Below are 27,587 nucleotides of genomic sequence, written 5' to 3'. Positions count from 1 at the left end.
AAAAAAAAAAAAAAAAAAAGAAAGAGTGTGTGCTGGATATAGACTGTCTGGGTTGGAACCCCAGCTCCAAATTTTACTTCCAAATTTGCTCTTCTGCAAAATGTGGACAGGAGCAGTGCTCACCTCATGGGGGTGTCATGAGAATTAAGTGGGTCAGTACAGATGAAGTGCTTAGAACTGGACCTGGCACATAGTAATGCTTTCTAAGTATTAGCTACAATTATTATTCTTTTCTTTTCTTTTTGAGACGGAGTCTCCTTCTTTCACCCAGGCTGGAGTGCAGTGGCGTGATCTTGGCTCACTGCAACCTCTGCCTCCCGGGTTCAAGTGATTCTCCTGCCTCAGCCTCCAGAGTAGCTGGGATTACAGGCACCCGCCACCATGCCCAGCTAACTTTTTTTTTTTTGGTATTTTTTTTAGTAGAGATGGGGTTTTCACCGTGTTGGCCAGGCTGGTCTGGAACTCCTGAGCTCAGGTGATCTTCCCGCCTTGGCCTCTCAAAGTGCTGGGATTACAAGCATGAGCCACCTTGCCCGGCCTTCTTTTCTTTTTAAAAAAATTTTTTTGAGACAGGGTCTCACATGGTTGCCTAGACTGGAGTGCAATGGTGCAATCACAGCTCATTCCAGCCTTGACCTCCCAGGCTCAAATGATCCTCCTGCCTCAGCCGCCTCAGTAGCTGAGACCACAGGTGCTCACCACCATGCCCAGCTACTTTTCTTCTTTTGTAGAGATGGGGTCTCACTGTGTTGTCCAGGCCACGTTATTTTTCTGATGTTCTTGGCCAAAGGCAGGCACAGATCAAAGGTGGGGTAAGTGAAGCCATGGCTTCAGCATTCACCTTTGTGGTCTCCTTGCCCCCAGCCCCCAGCCCCAGCTAAGTCCTAAGAAAGGCGGGCCCCTGAGCAGGCTGGTGGGCTGGAGGCAGGGATTGGCAGGCGAGGCAGTGACACACAAACACACACTCACTTGGGCTCCACCTGCCTGTACTGGAGCCTTATCTGCTGCAGTGGCGCTGAGGCCCTGAGGGCTCCTTGGGGCCTTTATGGGGTAATTCCACCTCCATTAAGGCTGATTATGTCACTATAAATACCACGTTTTGGTGCCGCTTTGTAAGACTCACTGAAGAACTTTCCTCTTAGCACCCAGTCACCCAGAACGGGAAGGACTCTGAGTCGGACAGGAAAGAGGGAAGGGTGTATCACCAGATGGGTGACTAAAGGCCAGGGAACCGCCCCCATCCCACACCCTCTTGCCCCCACCTGACATACCACTCCTTCTCACAGGCCTCTGCTCACGTCACATGCTGCAGATGAGCGACACCCTGCTCTGTACTCCCTGCCCTCAACTTATGCACATACTGCTGGGCACAGGCCCCACAGCCGTTAGGGCCTGCCTGCACCCCTGCCAGGTGCATGTGCTTGGGTCCACACATGGAAACCCACACTTGCCACCGGAAGGACCAAACAACACTACATACAGAGACGTTCACGAAACACAGAACTTGCAACACTGTCATTCATTCATTACTTCATTCATTCAGCGGAGGCTTGCTGAATATCTAGTGTGTATCAGGCACTGTCTGTTTTCTTTCTTTCTTTCTTTTTGAGATGGAGTCTTGCTCTGTCGCCCAGGCTGGAGTGCAGTGGCACGATCTCAGCTCACTGCAACCTCCTCCTCCCAGGTTCAAGTGATTCTCCTGCCTCAGCCTCCTGAGTAGATGGGACTACAGGCACGCACCACCATGCCCAGTTAATTTTTGTATTTTTAGTAGACATGAGGTTTCACCATGTTGGCCAGGATGGTCTCAATCTCTTGACCTTGTGATCCACCCGCCTCGGCCTCCCAAAGTGCTGGGATTATGGGCTTGAGCCACCGTGCATGGCTGGCACTGTCTGTTTTCCACAAACCTCCCTGTCCTCCTGCAGTGTGACCTCTAGTGACACGTCTGACATATGGAGCCTGCAAGTGGCATGTAACATACACGTACAAACAGTGGCTTCCACACAACTCACACGGAGTCTTACATACACCAGTGTCCCTCATCTAGAGGCTCCAATACAACATGCAAAACACTTACCCTTACCATGTACTACACACATACCCACACTCATCCACACACCCCACATGCCTGTCCACACAGCCCTGGGCACAACACATGCCCTGCTCTCCACAGATGTGGCTTCCTGCTGCTGAACACGTGTAACCCAGTAACAGCTGAGATTTCATGCGTGCTTTCTGTGGTTTACATGCATGACTTTATTTGATCTTTATGGTAACTCTCCAAAATAGGCTTTACATCTTCCCAGTGAGCAAACTGAGGCTCAGAGAAGTGAAGTAACTTATTCAGAAACTCACGGGTTGACTCTGCAACCACTGCGAAGTATGGCACACTCACACACTCACACGCACTCATAAACTAATCCTCTCACACCCACACGCACGATCATACACACATACACCAATACTTTTTTTTTTTTTTGGAGACAGAGTCTTGCTGGCCCAGGCTGGAGTGCAGTGGCACAATCTTAGCTCACTGCAATCTCTGCCTCCTGGGTTCAAGTGATTCTCCTGCCTTAGCCTCCTTAGTAAATGAGATTACAGGTGTGCGCCACCACGCCCAGCTAATTTTTTTGTATTTTTAGTAGAGATGAGGTTTTACCACGTTGACCAGGCATGACTTGTACTCCTGACATCAAATTATCTGCCTGCCTCGGCCCCCCAAAGTGCTGGGATTAGAGGTGTGAGCCACCTCACCCAGTCACATACACCAACACTTATGTCCATACACACACACACAGTCGTACATACATCAACACTCTCATGTCTACACACATGCAATCTCACACCCTCACACACATGCACTCATTCTCACAGGCACTTGCACACTCACAGGCTTTCAGAAGACCAGGCTCTCCTCCCATCCTCTTGGCCAAAGGCTTTAATTAACCCCAACACCTGTAATTAACCCTTCCTCTCTCCCTGCAGGAGAGGTGTCTGGACCCGCTTCCCAAGAGCAGGCACCAAGGCGAGAGGCCAAGATGTTCACATCTGGCAGAGAGGACTCAGGCACCTGGGTAGCAGGTCCTGGGCATCAAAGGGAGGATGGGGTCAGAAAGGAAGAGGTAGGCAGAGGGAGTCTGGGGCCTCCCAGGAAATCAGGCCTGCCACAGTTGCTCCTCCTGGACTGGTCAAATAGTGATTGGGCAACAGGCACCTGTGGGTGGCCGGGCAGGCGGGCCAGAAACATTTCCCATTTGTTTCCTTCACACCAGCCGCTTCCGTCAGGAAGGGAGATGAGCTCACGTCTGAGGAACCTTTGTGAAGAGGTCTTATGAAGGGGCAGGTGGTAGGCAGGTGTCCTCCAAATTGTCAAAACCTACCAACCGATCCTGCCGTGGCAGGGTTGGGGGCTGTGGGTTCTCTGCACAAAAGCCCCTTGCCCCATCTTCCAAAACAAGCAGTGATTCAAGCAGCGACCACTGTGATTCAAATCCTGCTTCTACTACCCGTGAGCTATGCACCCTTTGGGCATGTTCTTTACGCTCTTGGAGCCTCAGTTTCCTCTTCGGTAACATGGGGATGATGTCCCTTGCCTCCCAGATGAGAATTATTAATAAATAAGATAATGCATGTCTGATCTACTCCCAGAGGAAATGAATCTACTCTTAGATCACAGTAGGCTTAGAGGCTTCTGAACAGAGATACTCTTCTTGACCATCAGCAGCTTGGTACACTCTTCAAGGGTTTTAGGAAGGGGGGCATCCAGATCTATTTCCAGGCCACTCTCCCAGGCCTGCTGCTTAGGAGGTAACTGCTTATTGGACCCCCAATCCATTTCAGCCCAGGCCTTCAGGCCAGCGTTGAACTCAGTCGCGTTGAGCTCAGTCGTAGGGGTAAAGGGCAGGATGGGCATGGCTCAGCGCAAAACCATTCCAGGTCTGCTCCGAGGATACCAGGCTCAGAGATCCCCCGGGACTAACCCCTAGGGGCGCTGGCGCTTTGAGATGCTCAAACTCTGGAGGGCCTGCGGAGAGCCTGCGAGTCCAGAGGGCTCCAAGGTCCTCCCCCAAACCCCTCCGGACTTCCCCTCCCTCCCCTTCGGTGCCAGCCCGGCCCCTTTAAAGACATTCCTGAGGGCGTGGCCCCGGTGACGTCACGCGGGGCATGAATGAACAGGAGCCGGTTCTCACCCAACTTCCATTAAGGACTCGGGGCAGGAGGGGCAGGAGGGGCAGAAGTTGCGCGCGGGCCGGCCGGCGGGAGCGGGCACCGAGGCCAGTGCCGGTGTGCGGGAGTGCGGGAGCCGGGGGCAGGGGATCGGACCGAGAGCGAGGAGCGCGGCATGGAGCTCCGGGCAGCCCGCGCCTGCTTCGCCCTGCTGTGGGGCTGCGCGCTGGCCGCGGTCGGGGCAGCGCAGGGCAAGGAAGGTGAGTGCGCGCGGCAGCTGGACCGCGGGCCCAAGTGGCCCCCAGAGCCCAGCGCACCTTAACGCACGCAACTTTGGAAACCGACCTGGTGCCGTCCAGTCCTGGCGCGCTGGAGTGCGGAGGGCGCACAGGCTGCGATCGAGGCGAGCCCAGGCCCCTACCCGGGGTCACAGGAGCTCTGGAGAATAAGGGGTTTCGGCTTGGGCACACGGGCCTCGGAGGCTGCGGAGAAGGGGACGCGGCGCAGGCCACGCGGTTGCAGCTCAGGCAGCGGCTTCAGCAACGCGTCCCGGCGGGGGGCGTGGGGAGTCCCTCGGAGAAGGGAGTGTTTGGGCGGCTTTCCGCGGGCTCAGCTTCTTAGTGACCTGAATTCACTAACCTACTTGCCGGGGTTTTGCGGAGAAGGCATACTGTGCAGGCCTCGTGTTTTGGGGAGGGGGCTCCGGCGAGCGGGAGCCCCCTGGCGAAGCCCCAGTTCCCTGAGATTTTCTTCACGTCCCCCGTCACCTCGAGTCCCGAGGGAGAGCGTGGAGGGAGGTTCGGGCCAATCCCTGCCCACACACTCCTTTCTCTCTTTCCCAAGCCGCAGTCCCGGACTCCCGGGGCAGGTTAGGGGCCGCGAGTGCGGACAGGAAGTCCCAAAGTCAAGCGTTCTGAGCAAGGGTGACTCAGAACGAGGAAACGCGGCAGGTGGGGGCGCGGCCTCCCAAGGTGTGGAGCTGTCAGCCCAGGGCCACCAGGGAGTCAGGACAGCCGGAGGTGGGGGACTGAATCACCCACCCCCGCCCCAGAGTTCCCGGAGCTGCGCGGAGTGTGGGGCCGCAGACTTTGCCCACGGCGCGGGGTGTGTGTGGATGGGGGCGTTGACCCTCCGCTAGGGTCGCGGCGAGGATGGGGGTTCCTGCCCCTGGCCGAGGACCTTCCTGTCCACCCAGCCGAGGCCAGCTTCAGTTTCTAAGAGGGCAAGGTTTCCCCGCCTGCCTGGGCAGAGCGAGGTTTCCGCAGGCTCCACAAGGGGGAAGCCGGGAGGAAACACTGCGCCGGTGAGAAGTTTCCTTTTTTTTTTGAGCCAGAGTTTCGCCCTTGTCGCCCAGGCTGGAGTGCAATGGCGCGATCTCGGCTCACTGCAACCTCCGCCTCCCGGGTTCAAGCAATTCTCCTGTCTCAGCCTCCTGAGTAGCTGGGAGTACAGGCGCCCGCCACCACCAGCGGCTAAGTTTTGTATTTTTTAGTAGAGACGGGGTTTCACCAAGTTGGCCAGGCTGGTCCTGAACTTCTGACTTCAGGTGATCCAACGCCTTGGCCTCCCACAGTGCTGAGATTGCAGACAGGAGCCACTGCGCCCGGCCTGTTTCCTTCTTTTTCTGCCTCCCAAACTGGGTTTGGAGGTTTTGCTGTTCCGTGTCGTTGGGAGGAAAAAAGTCCCAATCTGGAGTCGTTGGGCAGTGGCAAGTTGGGGGTGGCATCCTGTCTCAGTCTCTGGAGCAACAGGGCCCGGGTCCCAACTGGGACCTCTGGTTGCAGGAGGCACGCATGGCAGGGATTTCTGCCACCACCAGTATCCGCCCCACTAACGTTTGGTCCTCCCCCTTCCTGGGGGACTGTGGTTGGAGAGAAGGGGAGAGACAGCTGGAATCACTACAGGCCTTTCTCCTCGGCTGCCCATGGGGGGTGGGGATTAGGCGGGTGCTTTGCTGCTGCAGCCCCACGCTGGCCTGGAAGCCTGGAGCTGCCTTGTTCTTGTTCCTTGTGTCTACCTCTCCCCAGCCTGTGCGATTAAACCCCACCCACACGCCCCATGGGATACGGGGTGGGGGGCAGTCTTGTGTATTGCACTGGGGTGGGGGGGACATTTTCACTTCGACTCTGAGTCCCCATGAAAGACTCTCTAGAGAAGTGTGCTTGGGTGGGGGTGGGCATGATTGCCCGGCTGGCAGCTACTGGTTTCAGTTCCTGGGAATCCGGCTGGATGTGGTGGGTCTGCCTGGGGGTGGCTTAGGGGGCAGGTAGGAGGACACAGGTGCCTTTTCCACCTACCCGAGGCTGCTTCGGACTTTCTTGCCCCCTTGCCCCTAGGCTGTACTTGGTTGCCCACTTGGCTCCTGTTATATCCTCAACAGCCACTGAATCTGCCCTCTGTTTTACAAATGGGGAAACTGAGGGAGGCCCAAGTGCTTACCAACTAGGGCCCTCTGCACCGAGGACCAGCCCTGAGCATCCCACTTCTCGGCTGCCAGAGCCAAGGGCCTTTGCCTTGTGGTTGGTGTCATGGTGGATTTTCCTGGGAAGCAGGCATAGCTGGGCAGGGGTCTGGGCAGGTGGCCGGGGGGTGCTGAGCTGGGGTGCTGCTGATGGGAAGAGAGCTGGAGGGTGCTAGGAAGTTCTTGGTTTCTGGTTCTGCCGGGGCCCAGTCTGCCCTCTGTCCCCTTCTCTTTTTCTTTCTTGTTTTCCTCAGAGCCCCCATTTCCCTGCTTCCTTTAGGGATTAGCTAGTCTTGGTTAAAGAGGAATGGGGGGAGCAGGGAGGGGAACACAGGGGAGTAGGTGGTAGTCCTGTATTTGTGGAAGAAGCTGTGGAGCAATGTGGCCCCGCAAAGATGGCACTTGCAGTGGAACTTACGGTAAAGAAGGAGGGGTGTGTGTGTGTGTGTGTGTGTGTGTGTGTGTGTGTGTGTTTTCCCCCCAGAAATGGGAAGGTAAGGGGATAGAGGGCTCATGGATAAGCCCTGCTTAGCCTAAGCCTCTCCAGGAAGCTGTCTGGGGCAGCTGAGGGGCTCCCAGGCTCCCACCCTTTCCAGGGAAGCAGGAGCTGGAAGAACCTGGGGAAAGAGCCGCACCCGCGTCAGGGCGGAGGGACCGAGTGCTGGGCGCCTCCTGTTCCTGGTGGTTGGTTCGAGGGAATTTCCCTGGGAGGGGGCCGGCGTTGGAAACCCCTGTCGAGGGGGGGACTCCTTCCTGTGTGAGAGCTTCTTTTCTTCTCCGATTGAGCCCTGTGCTACTTCTAGAGCTGGGCCCAGGCTGGAAAGGGAGGGCCCTCGTGCCAGGTTAACCCTTCAGAAGCCTGGGCACCATGCTTCTGAAGGTGGGGGCTGCAGGACTATGATGAACCTTTGTCCTTCTACCCACCCAGCTGAGGTCAGGAGCTTCCAGATTCCTTCCTGTGTAGCTGGAACATTCCATTTGCTAGTGGGGTTAGTGAGTTTCCAAGCCCCGGTCCTGGGCATGTCTGAACATATCCCTGCCCCTGCCCACCCCGTTGCCCCCAGCCACCCTCCCCTATCCCCACAGTCTCTGCCGTGGGGCCGGTGCCACATCGGATTTCCTCTTGCTTCTCTGGGCTGCCGGAGCCTTCCTAGAGAGGTTTGGCTCAGGTCAGTAGTGGGGGTGGCAGCGCCTCACACCCCAGCCTGGGGACGGTCAGCCCAGGTAGGAGGAGGGCCATGTCACTTCAGGAAGGGGTTTCCAAGACCCCCCTCAGAGCCCAGCTCCCATTTCCGCAAACCAGGCCATCCCTGCTCCCAGCCTGCCTGGAGCTCTGTCCACCCTCTGAGTCTTTCTCCGGTCCTGGCCTTGAGGAATGGGGCTTCTGAGGCAGATCCCTCGTGCTTCAGGGCCCAAAGGAAGCCCTGACTTGCTTTCTTTACCCCCACCTTAGGGCGTGCCCCTCTGAATCCATCTTGCATAGATTCTATGCCTCAGTTTCTCCAATCTCCTTACCCTCCAGGGAGGGTAGTGCTTATTAGCAGCTACCTGGACTTTACTTGGAAATGGAGCGGGGGCAGTACCTAGGGTCTTAGGTTTTGGCTATGGCCTCTGAGCCTGGCAGAGAACCTGGGATGGATCAGTGGGAGATGCGCAAGGGCAGGACTAGGTGTAGGGAAGCCCCTGTGGGTGTGTCCCGCGCCAGGCTCCAGTTGCCTTTCTGGGAACAGCATGGTCCTGACACCTGGTCCCTCTGGGCCTAGAATGCCCCTTACATGGGCTTCCATCCCTGATCTCCCAGGAACCTCTGGGGCACCCCTGGCAGGGCAGTGGTCAGGGTGTGAGGGGCAGGGGTGGTGGGAGTGACTTTCCCAGGGAGGGGACCTCGCCAGCTGTGTGTATCTTTGGGCCCCTCCTAGGGGTCCCGTGGGTTCAGGGCTTTATCCCGCCTGCTCTGTGGCTTTTGTGGTGAGATCGGTTTCCAGATACCCGCTTCTCCCCTCCACCCTGGAGCTGTTCCCACCTGTTAACAGCACTCTCTTCTTGGAGTGCCACAAGATGCATGTGTACTGGAGGTGCATATGTGTGTGCTACATGGCTTGAGTGGGGTTGGCGTGTTTCCTGCTGGGGGGAATGTGGCAGAAGCAGACACCAGTGTCCCCAAGGCCCACATGCATGGGAGGTGCTGCCGAAGGGCCTTGTTCAAGGAAGCAGACGGGGCGGTGGGGTGTCACTTAACACTCTGCTCAGCCCAGCTCTCTGCCCAGCTGCTGTTCTCCTGCCAGGCTGAGCTCCCTGGCCTGCTCTGCCCAGCTGGGGACTAATGGAGGGAGGCGGCAGGTTGGAACCCTGGCTTGGGAGGCAGGAGACCCAGACCCGACCCCAACCTGCTGTGTGGCTTCAGCTGGGTTCCAACCCTTTTCTGGGCCTGTTTCCCCCATGAGTCGAGGGATGGTTTTCTTGGATATGGTGACCCTTCATGGTGGGTCCCTTGCTCTTTCTCTGTCTGAGAGTTGGGGTTCCTGGAGGGATCCTCACCTTTCCTGCCATGGTCTGACTCCTGGACACACCCCCAGGCTCACCCCCTGTCCCTGCTCTCTTTCAGTGGTACTGCTGGACTTTGCTGCAGCTGGGGGAGAGCTCGGCTGGCTCACACACCCGTATGGCAAAGGGGTACGTAAGCCTTTGGGTGGGGACGGATGTGGGAATGGGGCTGCCGGTCCCCTGTAGAGATGGAGAAACTGAGGCCCAGGGAGCATGGGACCTGGCTTCAATCCAGCAGCTCAGCCAGGTCTCGGGCTCAGGGTCTGGCTTCTCACACCAGGCTCAGAGTCAGCCAGCCCAGGCCAGGGCTGGCTGGGGGTGGGAAGGTACCGGGGGTGGGGGTAAGCCTGAGAGGTGGGGGAACTGGGGAGACAGAGAAGGCCCTAGTGGATTTGGGCTGTCCCTGTCCCAGAAGGGCTGATGGTCAGAGGGCTCTCTGGCATCCCCCATCCACCTCTTGGGAGGGAAGGGGTTAAAGATGCCCCCTGTCTTGAGGTCCCAGCCCTGGAGGTGAGGGGTGAAGGAGAGACCTGATCAAGTTCCTTCCTGCCCGCCCCTTTCCCACCTCCAGCTGTTGCTTCCCCTTCCTGTGGGGGGCTGCATTTCTCTGCCTCATTCTCACCCAGGTCTTCCCCTCTATGCTGTCCTGATGTGACCAGGAGTGGGGGCAGGAGCTGGGGGTTCTGTCCCGGCTTTGTGTGTGTCTGCTGTGTGATCTTGGGGAAGATACTGCGGTTCTCTGGGCCTCAGTTTCCCTCTCTATACAATGGGCCCTTGCTGAGTTTGTCCTGGGCCCTAAGCTCAGAGAGGGGGCTGTCTCCCGGGGGCCATTCGGAATAGTTCCCACAGCTGGCCTCATTCTCACCCAGGTCTTCCCCTCTATGCTGTCCTGATGTGACCAGGAGTGGGGGCAGGAGCTGGGGGTTCTGTCCCGGCTTTGTGTGTGCCTGCTGTGTGATCTTGGGGAAGATACTGCGGTTCTCTGGGCCTCAGTTTCCCTCTCTATACAATGGGCCCTTGCTGAGTTTGTCCTGGGCCCTAAGCTCAGAGAGGGGGCTGTCTCCCGGGGGCCATTCGGAATAGTTCCCACAGCTGGCCAGATCTGCGTGAGTCGGTTTCTTGTCCCTAGCTCTGGGCAGGCTTGGCTGGGGTGTAGTTCTGAGCAGATTTCTAGGACGGTGGAAGTCTAGCTGGGAGGAAACACAGGTCCCCTAATACAACCCAGTCATTATACCGAGTGGGAAACTGAGGCCCAAGGGCATGTAGAGCCTTGGCCACTGCCACACAGTACAGCCCAGGCCTCTCTCCTCCTCCTCTTTGCTTTCCATTCATTCTTTTGTTCATTCATTCAACAAACGCTTCCTTGAGCACCTACTCTGTCTCAGGCAGGCTCTAGGGACACAGAGGTGAATTAGATGCAGGCCCTGGCCGAGGAGCCCCGAATCTAGTGTGGGAGCCCCAGATGTAGGTGTCCCCACGTGCCATGCCAAGTGCACCTTGGTAAATGGCAAGGGGTACAGGGTGAGGGGAACATGGCAACTGTGGGAGCTGGGTGGTGGGGGGCACTTGGCCCAACTGTGGCCTAACCTGGGAATTCTTTCTGGAGAAGGCTGAGTTGTGATCCAGAGAGGGAGGAACGTGTTGATCTGCTCCAAAGCCAAATTCTAAATGACAGAGAGGATCATCCATTGTTTTTGACTTAATGCTACTCCTTTGCTTGTCAACACACACGCGTGTGCAGTGAATAATACCCAGAGTAACAATAGTCAAACTGGCTGCCGTATGCCTATTACCTTGTGCCCAGCACTGTGCTCGGCCAGGGTAGACATTCTGTCCTTTATCCTCACAGCAATTCTGCGAGGTAGGGGGTCTTGCCCCCATTGTACAGATGAGGAAATTGCGGCTCAGAAAGCATAACCCCCCTGAGGTCACGTGGAGCCCCAGACGCCACCCACAGGCTCACGGTCTAACAGAGAGGTCTGGCATCCAGACATGTGCCAGAAAGACCAGGGGCCAGATTCCATCTCAGCCACTTATGGATTCACCCCCCACCCGCCCCAGGCCTCAGTTTCCTTCACTGTAGAACCGGGAGAGCACGAACCGGAAAGCATCTGCCTAGTGCCCCACTCTGCCATCTGGTCCTCAGTTTCCCCAGGCACCTGCCCACACTAACCTGTGTCTTTCCCCACAGTGGGACCTGATGCAGAACATCATGGACGACATGCCCATCTACATGTACTCCGTGTGCAACGTGATGTCTGGCGACCAGGACAACTGGCTCCGCACCAACTGGGTGTACCGAGGAGAGGCCGAGCGTATCTTCATTGAGCTCAAGTTTACCGTGCGCGACTGCAACAGCTTCCCCGGTGGTGCCAGCTCCTGCAAGGAGACTTTCAACCTCTATTATGCCGAGTCGGACCTGGACTATGGCACCAACTTCCAGAAGCGCCAGTTCACCAAGATTGACACCATTGCGCCTGATGAGATCACCGTCAGCAGCGACTTCGAGACTCGCCTCGTGAAGCTGAACGTGGAGGAGCGCTCCGTGGGGCCGCTCACCCGCAAGGGCTTCTACCTGGCCTTCCAGGATATTGGCGCCTGTGTGGCGCTGCTCTCCGTCCGTGTCTACTACAAGAAGTGCCCCGAGCTGCTGCAGGGCCTGGCCCGCTTCCCCGAGACCATCGCCGGCTCTGATGCACCCTCCCTGGCCACTGTGGCCGGCACCTGCGTGGACCATGCTGTGGTGCCACCGGGGGGCGAAGAGCCCCGTATGCACTGTGCAGTGGATGGCGAGTGGCTGGTGCCCATTGGGCAGTGCCTGTGCCAGGCAGGCTACGAGAAGGTGGAGGACGCCTGCCAGGGTGAGTGATGGTTCTGGGTGGCAGGGAAGGGGTTCTGGAGTGGCACACTGCATTCCCATTCTGGTCTTTAGCTTTGGAATCATGGGATCTTGGTAAACTCATCCCCACTTTGACAACATGCGTTAGTTCTGTTAGTGGAAATTATAGATCCTTCCCAGGCGTCGGTTTCCATATTAAAGCTGGATTAACTCATTCATTAATAATGAATGAATTGTGGCTGGGCCCAGTGGCTCACGCCTGTAATCCCAGCACTTTGGGAGGCTGAGGCAGGTGGATCACTTGAGCCCAGGAGTTTGAGACCAGCCTGGGCAACATAGTGAAACCCTGTCTCTACTAAAAATACAAAAATTAGTCCGGTGTAATGGCGTGCACCTATAATCCCAGCTACCTGGGAGGCTGAGGCATGAGAATCGATTGCTTGAATCTGGGAGGTGGACGTTGCAGTGAACCAAGATCGCACCACTATCCTCCAGCCTGGGTGACAGAGCGAGACTCTGTCTGGAAAAACAAAAAATGAATGAATGAATTGAGAAACAGTAGAGTGTGGAGGTTATGCTTGAGGACTCTAGAACAAGAATGCCTGTGTTCAAATCCCAGGTCTACATTTTTAGCTGCGTGGCTTTAGGTCATTTCCTTGACCTCTCTGTACCTGGTTTCCTCATTTATAAAATGGAGATGATCATAGCATCTATGTCATAGGGTGGCTGTGATTATCAAATGACTTAATAGTAAAGTGTCTAGGTCACTGCCTGCCACGTAAGTACTTTTAAATGTGGCTGTTATTTTTTATTCATCCCGCAAATGTATACTGAGCGTCTCCTGTGCACCGGCACTGTGGTCTCATGGTAGGAGTACCAGGAACGAGTTCCATGTCTGTTATCAACTCACTGTGTGGCCTTAGGCAAGCTACTTAACCTCTCTGGGCCTCAAACTCCTCTTCTGTACATGGAGGTGACTGAGTTGGACCTGGGGTGCCATCCCCTGGCCGCATATCAGGATCACCAGGGGAGCTTTTGGGACATGCTTTTGTTGAGGGCGAGGCGGAGAGGGCCCAGGGTCTGCCTTTCTTGTCTGAATCTTCCCAGGACCCATAGATTTCCCATTGGGGTCTCTATTGATGACACATTCGGCCCAGAAAAGGGTCCAATTAAATCAGACTCTCCTTGGGGAATGAGGCTTGGGCATTAGTGAGCTCACATGGAGCAAGCTGTGGCTTGGTGTGCCCAGAGCCTGTGACAGCGGAAATCTCCACAGCAATGTGGATTTTCAATGGGTGACTTTTTCTGGAAATGGCCCTGGGGCAGGGCATTTGTGGAATGCAGGCGGACCTTTGGAGGGCTGGCTCATCCCCTCTCTCTGGCAGCTTCTTTGCTGAGATAAGCGGGGCATTAAGGAATTGGAGGTTTAGTCACTGCATTGCACACACCTGCGGCGCGACCTTGGCTAAACCCCCGTCATCTCTGGCCTTGGGTTTCCTGTGAGTGAAATGAGAAAGTTCAATAACACCAGCAGACTTTCTGCTTGTTTTGTAGCCATGGATCCTGCAGCCCGGGAAGGGGGTTGAAGGGTGGGAGGACCCAGAAGCCCTTTCTGATGAGCCCCACTTGCCTCCCGAAGCAAGTCCTCAGAACCTTACTTAACTCGGTCTGTAAACCCCCGATGAGTTTTCTGTGAGCTTTTCTGGCCATAAGCCTGTGGTGTAGGCTCTGCTCTGGCCCATCCCATCGCCCCTTGTCTTCCCGGCTCCCCTCTGCTGAGCGAGCCTCCCTTCCCCAGGCGGCCCCTGCTTTAGGTGACCTCGAATGCACACTCCCAGTTTCAGACAATGACTGTGGGGTGGGGGGGGCCCCGGACGAGGCAGCCCAGTGGGGCGAGCAGGCTCCTCCCACATGACATCCTCGCACAAGAATGCGGGGGTGGGGGCGAGGGGCAGCTGAAAACTTTCCACAGGCTGGTGATGCAGGCCCTGCAGAGATAAGTGGACGGTTGGGGTGGGGGTGTCTCTCCAGGAAGTGGGGCAGCCTTCCCTCCTCTAGAGGTGGGGGGTCAGGGTTCTGGCAGACTTTGTTTGCAGAGAGCCAAGCAGGCTCCTGCTGGAAGATCAGCCCAGCAGGAGGATGAGTTTCCAGGAGCGAAATCCGACTTAGCTGGTGGAACCCTGTCAATTGCTAGTCACCTATTGCTGATTCTTCCTCCTCGGGATCCTCCCACCAAAATTCCTTTCAGTGTGGCCAGGTGCTGGTACAGGAGATGCCAGGAACCCCTGGCTGGCTCCGCTTTATGCTTCTAGACTTTTCTCAGCAGCCCCTGGTCATGCTGCTGTGGGAGGTGATGACAGTCGCTACTGTAGACAGGTGCTGTCTGAGGGGCAGGCGCTGAGCCAAGCAAGCGCTTTATCAGACATGTGAGTGGAATCCACACCACCTTTCTGCGTGGCAGGGATTGAGATCAATCCCATTTGACAGACGAGGAAACTGAGGTTCAGAGAAGTAAAGAGGCTTGCCTGGAGTCACACAGCGGATGTGGCTGCTTCGGGATCTGAATCCAGGCGGTGCAGCGGCGCCCAGGCTGCAGGATGGGTTAGGAAATGGGGCGGGAAGTGACCAGTTCCTTTGGAATCCCTGACTCAGCTCCTGGACCTGGAGCAGGTTCTCTGGCCAACCCTGAGGATGGCAGAGTCTGTTGCACGGGCTTGAGGGCTCTGTCGGAGGCAGGGGTGCTGGAGAGGGCACTGTTGGGCACATTGCAGGAGAACCAGAGGGAGGCACAGGGTCTGCCCTCCCTGCTGGACCCTCCAGGCCTGGAGACCAAGATTCTTTCACTGGGCCTCCTGCTGGTGACGAACCAGACCCAGAGAGTGGCGGGGCACCCTGAGGTAACCTGGCACCCTGTCTAGGTTATTCCCAGTTTGTCTGTTTCTCCTCAGGGTTCTTTCCTCAGGAAGCCTGGAGCTCAGGAAAGAGTTAAGTGGGCAGAGGAAGGGAGGCACCTCCCAGGTGCTGTGTGCGGCAGGTGGGCATGCTGCCCGGAGCGCTCCCATGAGCTATGTGAGGAATGAGCCAGCTTCCCTCCATTCCCCAGCCCCGCCCTGCCCGCGGGGACAGCAGAGTCACTCGGGCTGACCGGGCTGACCGCTGTCCCCGGGGGCTGCTTTGTCTCCCTGTCTCCGCTTCCTGTGCTGGCTTTGGCAGCTGAGCTGGCGGGGCCCCTGCTGGCGCCTCAGCCCTGGGGACCACTGGCCAGGTGAGCAGGTGGCCAGCGGCCTTGGCCAGCAGCTCAACTGAACAGCTGGGAGGCCAGAGCTGGGTTGTGGGGGGTTGGAGATTCCCTCCTGAGAGGATCTTGCTCCCTCGAGGGGCCTAGCCCCTTGGGGATGTCCCCTCCGTACTGTAGTTTTACAATCCGTCATTTCCTAGGGACACCCCATTCCAGGCACCACGCTAGACATCTCATAAGCAGAGCTTCCTTCTGCCTTCACAAACAACCCAGAGAGGATGAGGACTTGATCCCCATTTTACAGATGAGGAAACTGAGGCCCGGAGAGGAAGCAGTGACCAGTGACCAAAAGAACTGGGGCCTGGCACAGGAGGGCAGTTGCCCCTGCTGTGTGTCCTTCCACCCACAGGTTGTATGACCTTAGCAAGTCCCCTCTGGGTCCCACCCCCATCTGTAAAATGAGTGGTTGGGCCTGGGACACTGAAGGACCTGCCAACCTGGTGATCAGAGCTTCCCACTGGGGCTCAGTCTGAACACCGGGCAAGCTGTTGACCATGTGACTCAAGTGTGGCAAGGAGGGGTCCCACCGCTTGCAGTCCAAGTGGCCTAAGGTCCATAGCTGACAGGGAGGAGTCCCTGGCCAGGGTATGGCTCTGGTTAAGGTGGTCTTTTCTTTATTGAGATGGAGTCTCACTCTGTCACCCAGCCTGGAGTGCAGTGGTGCAATCTCAGCTCACTGCAACCTCCACCTCCTGGGTTCAAGCGATTCTCCTGCCTCAGTCTCCCGAATAGCTGAGATTACAGGCATGGGCCACCATACGTGGCTAATTTTTTGTAGAGACTGGGTTTCGCCATGTTAGCCAGGATGGTCTTGATCTCCCGACCTTGTGATCTGCCCCAGTCGGCCTGCCAAATTCTGGAATTACAGGCGTGAACCACCGTGCCCAGCAAGGTGGTCTTTAGATAGGGTGGTCTCTGGCCCTGGCAGGGGCTGCTGGCAGGATCCCTGTTTCATCAGGTCACGGTTGTTCCCCCCGCCCCGTGGGGGACTCTGGGAGCTGTCGACTGTGGCTCCCAGGCTTGTCCCCTCCCTGGGAAGTCCCACTGGGCCTTATTTCTGTGATGTTTCTTTTGGCCTGCAGGGGGGTACCAGTCGGCAGCACCACCCCAGCACCGTCCCCCCATGGTGACTCTCACCTCTGTGCCCTGCCTATCCCGCCCACAGCTCAGACTAGGGGCAAAGCTAGGCACTGGCAGCTCCACTGGGCGGGCACCGGCCCTTCCCTTCCTCCCTCCCTCCTATAGGTAAGTGGGTCCCCAGAACGGAAGGAAGGAGTCGAGGGAAAGCAAACAGAAGATGAAAGGCTGGTGGCGGGCCAGAAGCAGGAGGCGGAGGCCGGGGTGGGGAGTGGCGCTTATCGATGGTGGAGGAATGTGCCCACAGATAGCTCCCTAGGGTATGTGTGAAAGGGACAGGGTGCTGGCAGACATCAGGCCCTGGGGACGGACCCCCTTCTGCAGGGACGACAGGGCCTGCTGGGAGCAAGAAGCCACTAGGGCTCGAGGTTATCAGCTTCCCTCATTTGCTGGGTCAGTAACCCATAGGTTGCCATTCGCTGCCTGTCAGGGCCCAGAGACAAAGTCCAGGCTCCTCATCCTTGAGCCAGGGCAGTGCCTGTGATCGCCTGGCTTGGGCGGTGACTGGACCTAGGTGCATTGCCACCATGACCTCTTGACCTCACAACCTTGCCACTGCCAGGCTGGGAGGTGGCTGTGCCTTGGGAGGAGGGGCTCCATTGGGGGCTGGACTTGCGTCATGATAAGGGCGTCTGTCCCTGAGTCACCTCATGCTGCCACCTGAGGGGCGGGCATCAGGAACTGGAAAAACCAGGGTATGGCCCGAGGTGCAGCCACTGTGCCCCAGTTCCCCTGCTCGGAGTGGCCCGGGCCTGCCAGGCAACTGGGGCCAGAACAGCTCTCCACAGGTGTGCCACAGGTGTGCCAAAGCTAGGCTCTTGTGCAAGGAAGGTAGGCATCCTGGTGGACCACCTCCACAGCGTCTCTCTGGGCGCTGAAACTCTCCTCACTGCTCTGGCCCTGGAGTGCATATTTCACATGCACATGGTAGGTTTTGCCCCCCGTTCTCTCTCCCACTGACTCTTCTATCCATCTGTCTACCCATCCACCCACCCACCTACCCACCCATTCATCCATCCATCCATCCACCCCTCCACCCACCACCCACCCATCCATCCATCCATTCATATATCCATTCATCCACCCATCCACTCACTAGCCCACCCATCCACTTCTTCATTCATCTGTCCATCCTCCCCCACCCACCCATCCATCCATCCACCATTCACCATCCATCCATTCATCCAACCATCCACTTGTTCATTCATCTGTCCATCCTCCTCACCCATCCATCCACCCACCCATCCATCCATCTAACCATCCATCCACTTACCCACCCACCAACCCATCCATCCACTTGTGCATTCATCTGTCCGTCCATCCATCCATCCACCCACCCACCCATCCACCCACCTACCAACCCACCCATCTACCCATCCATTCATCCGTCTGTCCATCTATTCAACAAACATTAACTGAGCACCTACTTCATGCAAGCCCCTGTGCTGGGCCTTGGGACACAGATAAATTGGTCTCCATTCCTGCTCCTCAGGAGCTGTCAGTCTCACAGAGGCTCCTGATACATGCAGAAATAATTTCAAATGGAGCATGAAAGCCAAACTGTGAATTCCCCTGGAGCTGAAACAGTGTTTATCTGTCTCACCATCGTATCCTAGCACCCAGCATCGTGCCAGATGTGTACAAAGTGCCCATTTCTATTTGGTAAACATAAGATCAATAGATGCCCTAATGGGGGCCAGGGGGCCAGGAATTGGGCAGTCTGGGAGGGCTGTGTAGAGGAGCTTAAGCTGGGTATTAAAGGATGCATAGGAGTTTGCTGGTTGGCTAAGAAACGGTGGGTATTTGGTGTATGTAGGTGTGTTTGAGTGTGTGTGACCCCTGTCCCCACTTCCCGCCCAGAATGCCAGGAAATCCAACTAGATAAAATCAGGAAGAACACAGGGGCTTGCTGGTGTCCTACTCATGAACTCTGGGACCCCTGAGCACTTGGAAACTCTGGGGGGCCCTGGGGACAGCCCCTGGTAGCTCTGTGGTTGGAGGAGGGGAAACACAGCTCGTCAGGCAGGCACATGCCCTGTTGACGCTGCCTCTCCACTGTATTATCTGGCACATCCGCAGCGGAAATCTCTCCAAATTCCCTCTTTCCTGGCGGCAGCAGGCAGGCCACCCCCGGGCGCTGGGGCCGAAGAGCCCATCTCTTCCCCCACTTCCTCCTCTTGGCATAGGAGCAGCCACAGGGTGGGGAGTCGGGGCATTGTGAGGGTTTTCAGGTGGCTAAAACCTTCAGTGGGTCAGAGCCTGAGCTGTGGGGGTTTGTGGCCCCTGCCCGGCCTGGGAGCCTGGGCTGGGAACACCCCCGAGCTTCCCAGGTCTGCTGGCCCTGGACCACTTGGAGCCAGCACTTAGCCAGGGCGAAGTCTCCTCGGCAGACAAGTCAGGGCATTTGGGGGAATTGAAACCCCAGGATAGACATGGCCCAGCTTTCTGGAGTCTCGGTTTTACTCCAAGATTTGGCAGAGGAGAGAGCTATTTTTGTATCATGTAGCTATGTTATGGGGAGGGGGGCAATAGATTCACAGGTTTCCAAATACGATAGGAGACTGGAAAGACATTTGGGGCTTGAAGGAGACCACTTTAGCCACCCCAACCAACCCTCCTGGCTGGAGTCTACACTTTTCTGCTCATAGACACAAAAGTGCCCAGTTTGAGAAGATCTTTGGTGGGGGATGCCCTCCCCCTCCCTCCACAGCACATAGACCCCCAGCTGCTCTGAAATCAGTCGGGAGTTTCTGGCTTTTGAAGTGAATATCTCCGCTCTCTTCAGGCTTGTTTCAGAATGTTGGTTTCTCTTTGCTCTAAATCGAAGGGTTCCTAAGAACAGAAGTGGGAAAGGAGGCCAAGCAGTGGCTCACGCCTGTAACCCCAGCATTGTGGGAAGTCCAGGCGGGAGGATCACTTGAGGCCAGGAGGTCAAGGGACCAGCCTGGGCAACGACGCAAGATCCTGTCTCTAAAAAATAAAACAGGCCAGACGAGGTGGCTCACGCTTTTAATCCCAGCACTTTGGGAGGCCAAGGCGGGAGGATCACTTGAGATCAGTATTTCAAGACCAGCCTGGCCAACATGGCGAAAACCCATCTCTACTAAAAATAGAGGAATTAGCCAGGCCTGGTGGTGGGTGCCTGTAATCCCAGCTACTCATGAAGCTGAGGGAGGAGAATCGCTTGAACCCGAGAGGCGGAGATGGCAGTGAGCTGAGATCCTGCCACTGCACTCCAGCCTGGCAACAGAGCAAGACTCCATTTCAAAAACATAATAATAAAAAAATAAAGAATAAAATAAAATAAAAAGAAGTGGGAGGGGAGAGAGGCTGAAAGTCAGGCGTCCTAAGTTTGAGTTTTGGTTTCCTGGGAGCTTGGTGACCCTGTGCAAGTTTCTTTTTCCTCTCCTCACCTCCAAAATGGAACGAGCGCCAGTAGTGCCTGTGTATAGCAGGTCTATCTTGAGGACTAAATGCTTGTAAAGTGCTCAGCCCAAGCCCTGCGCACAGTAGGTACTTACCGGCGGTCACTGTCACTGGGACTCCAGGCTCCATGCAGAGCAGGAGTCAGGTCCTGGGCCTCCTCTGTCCTGCTGCACGGCCCAGGACAAGCCCCCTTCCCTGCACTGGGTGCCTGAGTTCTCGCAGGACCAATGCTGAGGGTCTGCTGATGCAGGATGGGCCAAGCGGCTGAGGGAGGCTGTTTGTGTGGTCCCTGGACCGGGGTGGGGAGGGGACAGGGATGCAGCCTGGCTCTGGGAGCAGAGTCACTGTCTGGCACCTGACAGAGCTGGGTGTCCTTTGAGTCTTGTTCTTCCGACTCCTGGTCCCTCTGTCCACCTCTGCTCACACAGGGGACTGGACGAAGAGAGTCTTTGCTCCAGATTCTGTACCTGAGGGTTAGCAGACCTGCTTGGGCCATGGCAATTGAAATTGGCTTCCCTGGAGGGGGTAGTCTTTAGGCCATTGGGGGCCAGGCTGTCCCCAGGGTCTAGGACAAAAGTGGCCTCTAGGCACAGATTTTTCCTGACGGCAGGGATCTGACCTCCCCACGTCAGACCTCCAGCGGCTTTCCATTGCCTCCGGGATAAAGTCCCAGCTTCTTGGCCTGGCATTCAAGGCCTTTCTCAACTGCTTTATTGCTTGCTGTTCGCCACATTTGTGCCCACAAACCCACTCATACCTCCCTTATTCGTCATGCTCATTCTCACTCCTAACTCCCTCTCCCAATATCTATCGCTCCCCTGCTGAACTCCTATGCAGCCTCTAAACCCCAGCCAAAATGTCCCCTGTGTGACTTCTCAGACTCCTGGCCAAGGTTGTTTCCCTTTCTCCACCCACTTATCTCTTAGCTTGTTTCCTCCGTCTGTCTTGCGGACCTTGTCAGGTGCTTCTGCTCTGAGATCAGGGCTTTGTTTTCATTTTGGTGCATACCCAGCGCTGGGCCAGGCGCAGAGCCGGGGATCAGTGTGTGTGTGGTGAACACGGCGCTGAGGGTGGAGGTGACTCAGGACCCTCTCCTCAGAACAACCTGAAGGATTATAATTGTAGGGTTGTAGGGGGAGCTCCATAGGGTGACCTCCACCCACCCTGGCCGCTTCAGCAGCTGCCCAAGCCCTGGCCAGCCCGGCACCGGGAACCCTGTGTCTGGGCAGCTTCCTGCCGGTAGGGCCAGGAAGGGACTTAGGGCAGGGGCAGGATGAGACAGGATAGGGAGGTGGGAGGAAGAAGCCCCCGGAGTCAGGTGCCTGAGCCCCCAGCCTGCTGGGTCAGGGCAGGACCAGCCACTGGGGGAGGAAGAGCCACTTCCTGGCTGCCCTTGTGACTGTCGGATATGACTCGGCCCTGGAAGCAGAGCCAGAGAAAATGCCGGGGGGCTTGGTCTTTCCTGCTTCCTGGTCAACCCCTCATGGAAAGGCAGGCAGGTCCTGGGGCGAAGGGAACACCTGCAGGGATGGCATCCTGAACTGATGAGGCTGGCCAGTGAGTCAGGGTGGTGGTGATAGTCAGTCAACAAACACACATGGTCAAGAAGAGGCAATCATTGTTCTGGGCAGCTCGCAGCTACCCAGGTGGGGATCTGACAGGCTGGTCTGCACGGATGAAAGGGGATGAGGCTGGTGGGCGGCGTGCTTGGTCAAGCGCTGAGCTAGGCTATGATGGGATTCTTGGGAAATTGGAAGGCGAGGTGTGGCCTTGAATGCCAGGCTCAGGGGCATGGTGCTTCTTGCAGGAGCCAGTCGGGAGTGAAGCAAAGGTTTGCAGCATGTGTGTGAGGCACTTCCTGGGTGCCTGGTACATGCTAGGCTCTGGCCATGCACTTTTCCATCCTGAGACATTTTGCTGACAAGAAAACAGGTCCATAAAGATTTACTGACCTGCCTTGGGGGTGGGGGTCCCTAGTGAGGGAATGAGACAGTCACATGGGGCGGGAGCAGATTGAACTGATGTCCTTGTGCCCTGTCTGTCCTGTGCCAACCAGCCTGCTCGCCTGGATTCTTTAAGTTTGAGGCATCTGAGAGCCCCTGCTTGGAGTGCCCTGAGCACACGCTGCCATCCCCCGAGGGTGCCGCCTCCTGTGAGTGTGAGGAAGGCTTCTTCCGGGCACCGCAGGACCCAGTGTCGATGCCCTGCACACGTGAGTCTCGCCGTGGGTCAGGGTGGCGTGACTGAGGGTGACTCTTGGCCTGGGTCCAGCAGAGCACTGATTCCTTCTCTCTGCAGGTCCCCCCTCTGCCCCACACTACCTCACTGCCGTGGGCATGGGTGCCAAGGTGGAGCTGCGCTGGACGCCCCCACAGGACAGCGGGGGCCGCGAGGACATCGTCTACAGCGTCACCTGCGAACAGTGCTGGCCCGAGTCTGGGGAGTGCGGGCCGTGTGAGGCCACCGTGCGCTACTCGGAACCTCCGCACAGGCTGACCCGAACCAGTGTGACAGTCAGCGACCTGGAGCCCCACATGAACTATACCTTCACCGTGGAGGCCCGCAACGGCGTCTCGAGCCTGGTGACCAGCCGCAGCTTCCGCACTGCCAGTGTGAGCATCAACCAGACAGGTGAGGCCCAGGGGGACGGCTGTGTCCTATGGGGCCTGCCCAGGTGGGGCTTAAGGAGGACGGCCACCTGAGGCTCGGGTGTGTTTAGGGAGAGGCAGCAGAGCAAGTGGTTAAAGGCTCAGTCTCTACAGCGAGCTTGTCCAACCCATAGGCCACATGTGGCCCCGGCCGGCTTTGAATGTGGCCCAACACAATTCATAAACTTTCTTAAAACATTATGAGATTCTCTTTGCAATTGTTTTAAAGCTCATCACCTGTTGTTAGTGTTGGTGCATTTTATGTGTGGCCCAAGACAATTCTTCCAATATGGCCCACAGAAGCTGAAAGACTGGACATCCTTGCTCTAGAGCCACTTCTGAGCTCTGTGACTGTGGGCAGGTTAACCTCTCTGGGTCTCAGTGTTCTCACCTGTAAAGTGGGATAATAACTGAGAATTGAGGCTGGGTGCAGTGGCTCACGCCTGTAATCCCAGCACTTTGGGAGGTCAAGGCGGGCAGATCACCTGAGGTCAGGAGTTTGAGACCAGCCTGGCTAACATGGGGAAACCTCGTCTCTACTAAAAATACAAAAAATAGCTGAGTGTGGTGGCGTGCACCTGTAATCCCAGCTACTCAGGAGACTGAGGCAGGAGAATTACTTGAACCCAGGAGGCGGAAATTGCAGCGAGCTGAGATTGTGCCACTGCACTCCAGCCTGGGTGACAGAGAGAGACACCATCTCAAAAACTAAGAATATTAGTAATGAGGATTTTAAAGTATTATATTTAAGGCTCTTAGAATAGTGCCTGGTCTACAGAGAGGATTGGGCAAAAGTTATTCTCTTTCTTTTTTTTTATTATTTATTCACTTATAAATATGGGGTACCTCTGATGTGCCAGCCCCTGTGTTGAGGCCAGGGGAGGGGCCTGGGGCTCTGGCCCTGTGCTCTGGAGCTGGAAGTTTAGGATCCTAGGCTGGGATCTAAAGAGGCTGAGGCAGGAGGATTCTGGAGCTCAGGGGTTCGAGACCAGTGTGGGCAAAGTTTCGTAGAGACCCCACCTCTACAAAAAATATAATAATTAGCCAGGTACAGTAGCACAAGTCTGTAGTTCCAGCTATTCAGGAAGCTGAGGCAGGAGGATTGCTTAGCACAGGGGTTCGAGGCTGCAGTGAACTGAGATCGTGCCACTGCTTTCTAGCCTGGGTGACAGAGGGAGATCCTGTCTCAAAAAAATAAAATAAAAGAACCTGGGCTGTGGGGGATCTGGCTCCAGGTCCACTTGTTCCCCCAACCCCTGCCTGCTCACAGGCAGCTTCTCACACCCTTCCCCCACCGCCTGTCCTGCCCAGAGCCCCCCAAGGTGAGGCTGGAGGGCCGCAGTACCACCTCACTGAGCGTCTCCTGGAGCATCCCCCCACCGCAGCAGAGCCGCGTGTGGAAATACGAGGTCACCTACCGCAAGAAGGTAACTCCCAGAGGGTCAGGGCTGGCTCCAGCTGGGCTGAGAGCAGGGGACAGGCTGGCCACATAGGTGCTCACCAGACCACCCAGCCATCTGAAGAAGCACCCTTCTGCAGATGGGGAAACTGAGGCCTGGGGTCTGCCAGGGAGTTACATCTCCTAAGGCAGCACAGCAGAGATTTGTAGGAGAGAAGACGTGGTGTCCTTGGAAGAGGCAGTCAGGGTGGGGACAGGGGCAGAGTCTTTGGGACCCCACACACCTAGGTTTGAGTCCTGGGTCATGAATTTAGCAGTTCTGACCTTGAGTGAGTGACAGTTCTGAGCCTCAGTTTCCTCCTCTGTAAGAAGAGCCTCAAGTCTGCTAACAAGGCAAGCCACCTTGCTAGCTGGGGGTGGTCTCCAGCAGGCTGAGCCGAGGCCCCGCCCTGCCCTCACGGCCTGCTCCTCTGCCTGCCACCCGCCCCCAGGGAGACTCCAACAGCTACAACGTGCGCCGCACCGAGGGCTTCTCCGTGACCTTGGACGACCTTGCTCCGGACACCATCTACCTGGTCCAGGTGCAGGCACTGACGCAGGAGGGCCAGGGGGCCGGCAGCAAGGTGCACGAATTCCAGACACTGTGTGAGTCGGCGGGCCCTGAGCACGGGCCAGGCCAGGGCCCAGAACCAAGCAGTGGAGACATCTTGGGAGAAGGAAGTGAATCAAAGAAGTTAGAAATGAGCCGGGCGCTGTGGCTCACGCCTGTAATCCCAGCACTTTGGGAGGCCAAGGCAATGGGTGGATCATGAGGTCAGGAGTTCAAGACCAGCCTGACCAACATGGTGAAACCCTGTCTTTACTAAAAATACAAAAATCAGCTGGGCGTGGTGGCAGGCGCCTGTAATCCCAGCTACTCAGGAGGCGGAGGCAGGAGAATCACTTGAACCCGGGAGGCGGAGGTTGTAGTGAGCTGAGATCTCGCCATTGCACTCCAGCCTGGGCGACAGAGCGAGACTCCATTTCAAAAAAAAAAAAAAAAGAAGTTAGAAATGCCCCTCTCGTGGTCACCTGGGGCCTGGGACAGCCCTGCGGGGACTGGCTCCAAGACTGGGGAGGAGGACCCGAATGTGGATTCACAACAGTGATGTGAGGAGGAGGGGTGTGGCCTGCATTGGCAGACTCAAATTCAAATCCACATAGCAGAAAGAGCCAGAGTTTTGAGCCCCACACACCTGCAACACCTCCTGAGAGACCTTCAGGAAGGCCTCTGCATGACCGTCTGTGAAATGGGACTAAGTGCCCTCCGGAGCCTTCCCAAGTGCAAGCACCCAGAACACAGTAGGGGCCCAGGTGCCTTGGGTGCAGCGCAGGTGTTGCTGTGATCGGTGGGGGACTCCCTTGTCATCAGCTGCTTTTCTTCCACCAGCCCCAGAGGGATCTGGCAACGTGGCGGTGATTGGTGGCGTGGCTGTCTGTGTGGTCCTGCTTCTGGTGCTGGCGGCAGTTGGCTTCTTCATCCACCGCAGGTTTGTCAGAGCCCACACGCTGGCTCCACAAGGGCTTGGGTGGGGAAACAGGGCAGGAACCTCAGTTTCCTCATCTGAACGATGGGGCCACAGGACTCTAGTCTAGTCTAATCCCTGCCTCCGGATGGTGCCAGGATATACGAGCTGGAGTGTGTAGCGCAGTGCCTGGCACGCGGTGGGGCCGGGACACGGGGGTCTTTACCACTGCTCTTGTTATTAACGATGTGTCCGCAATTCCTCTGGACACGCAGGCAGGAAACCCGGGTAGCTCTAATGGGAATGCCCTCGTCACGCCTGCTTAAAGGGCCATTGTGGGGCCTAGATCCATCCCTCCGCCCGCCTTCTCCACACCCTCAGCCCTGAGCATAGAGCTTGGACAGCAACAGAGGGGACTGGGCTGCGTTCTGAGCACCCCAGGTCCCTCCAGGACCAGAGCAGGGTTAGGAGGCTCCCCCGGGCGGAGCAGTCCTCGCTGACCTCTCTGCACTTGGTTCCCTGTGGGGTTCTTTCAGGAGGAAGAGCCAGCGCGCCCGCCGGTCCTCGGAGGACGTTTACTTCTCCAAGTCAGGTGAGATGCAGCCCCCGCTCCAGGCCCAGCCCTGCCTGGATCATCCCAGGAGCCTCCCCAGCTCTGTGGGGGAGGTGAGGGCAACCATGGTGTTCCCAGGGCACTGGGGTGCAGCCATAGGCTTCCGTGGGTAGCTCTGAGGGGTCTGTCCCCCACAGCCTGGTCCAAGTCTCTGAGGTCCCTGGTCACGTGACCTTCTCGTCTGTCTCCACGGCACCCCTCACAGGGCCCTTCCTGAGCTGCCTGTGACCCCACCCCTTCTCCTTCCAGAACAACTGAAGCCCCTGAAGACATATGTGGACCCCCACACGTATGAGGACCCCAACCAGGCTGTGCTTAAGTTTACCACCGAGATCCATCCGTCCTGTGTCACTCGGCAGAAGGTGATCGGAGCAGGTGAGATTGGCCCCCTGCCAAGGGGCCCTGAGGAGGCAGCAGGCGGGTGGTGGTGATACAGGGTGGGAGCCCTCGTGCTAGGGCTGACTGGGGCGCTCTCCTGACCCTGCCTGCCCACAGGAGAGTTTGGGGAGGTGTACAAGGGCACACTGAAGGCGTCCTCGGGGAAGAAGGAGGTGCTCGTGGCCATCAAGACGCTGAAAGCTGGCTACACGGAGAAGCAGCGAGTGGACTTCCTCGGCGAGGCCGGCATCATGGGCCAGTTCAGCCACCACAACATCATCCGCCTGGAGGGCGTTGTCTCCAAATGTGAGGCTCAGCCGGCCTCAGGGCCTGCCCGCAGGGGGTGGAGAGGGGCCACCTGGCAGGGGCTCTTCCTGTGACTGTGCCCACCTCCCTTAAACCTGTGCCCACCTTCCCCCATACCTGCACCCACCTCCTCTACACCTGCACCCACCTCTTCTATACCTGTGCCCACCTCTCCCCATACCTGCACCCACCTCCTCTACACCTGTGCCCACCTCCTGTACACCTGTGCCCACCTCTCCCCATACCTGTGCCCACCTCCTCTACACCTGTGCCCACCTCTCCCCATACCTGCACCCACCTCCTCTACACCTGTGCCCACCTCCTCTACACCTGTGCCCACCTCTCACCATACCTGTGCCCACCTCCTCTATACCTGTGCCCACCTCTCCCCATACCTGTGCCCACCTCTTCTACACCTGTGCCCACCTCTCCCTATACCTGTGCCCACCTCCTCTACACCTGTGCCCACCTCTCCCCGTACCTGCACCCACCTCCTCTACACCTGTGCCCACCTCCTCTACACCTGTGCCCACCTCTCCCCATACCTGTGCCCACCTCCTCTACACCTGTGCCCACCTCTCCCCATACCTGCACCCACCTCCTCTACACCTGTGCCCACCTCCTCTACACCTGTGCCCACCTCTCACCATACCTGTGCCCACCTCCTCTATACCTGTGCCCACCTCTCCCCATACCTGTGCCCACCTCTTCTACACCTGTGCCCACCTCTCCCTATACCTGTGCCCACCTCCTCTACACCTGTGCCCACCTCTCCCCATACCTGTGCCCACCTCCTCTATACCTGTGCCCACCTCTCCCTATACCTGTACCCACCTGTCCCCACACCTGTGCCCAGCTCTCCC

At 57.1% G+C, this 27,587-nt stretch overlaps 1 protein-coding gene across 2 annotated transcripts in view; it reads left to right on the top strand.

Moving 5' to 3' along the window:
* Nucleotides 1-4,202: 4,202 nt before the first annotated feature.
* EPHA2 (EPH receptor A2) overlaps nt 4,203-27,587 on the top strand; it is a 31,838-nt gene continuing 8,453 nt past the window's right edge. The window contains exons 1-11 of one of the 2 annotated variants that reach the window (XM_012440146.3): nt 4,203-4,430; nt 9,237-9,304; nt 11,367-12,036; nt 21,932-22,087; nt 22,174-22,506; nt 23,835-23,950; nt 24,414-24,567; nt 25,352-25,451; nt 25,964-26,019; nt 26,290-26,415; nt 26,536-26,724. In XM_012440146.3, coding sequence (XP_012295569.2) covers nt 4,346-4,430; nt 9,237-9,304; nt 11,367-12,036; nt 21,932-22,087; nt 22,174-22,506; nt 23,835-23,950; nt 24,414-24,567; nt 25,352-25,451; nt 25,964-26,019; nt 26,290-26,415; nt 26,536-26,724 — 2,053 coding nt within the window. In that variant the 5' untranslated portion in view covers nt 4,203-4,345. Of the gene's footprint in view, nt 4,431-9,236; nt 9,305-11,366; nt 12,037-21,931; nt 22,088-22,173; nt 22,507-23,834; nt 23,951-24,413; nt 24,568-25,351; nt 25,452-25,963; nt 26,020-26,289; nt 26,416-26,535; nt 26,725-27,587 lie in introns of those variants that run through there. The other variant, XR_001105341.2, reaches the window with a different exon arrangement.

This window comes from Aotus nancymaae, unplaced genomic scaffold (genome assembly GCF_030222135.1).
Source record: "Aotus nancymaae isolate 86718 unplaced genomic scaffold, 86718_ANA_hifiasm-v0.15.2.pri h1tg000053l, whole genome shotgun sequence".
Classification (NCBI taxonomy): Eukaryota; Metazoa; Chordata; class Mammalia; order Primates; family Aotidae; genus Aotus; species Aotus nancymaae.
Note: the sequence above shows the minus strand (reverse complement) of the source record. Positions and strands in the feature narration are given on the sequence as shown.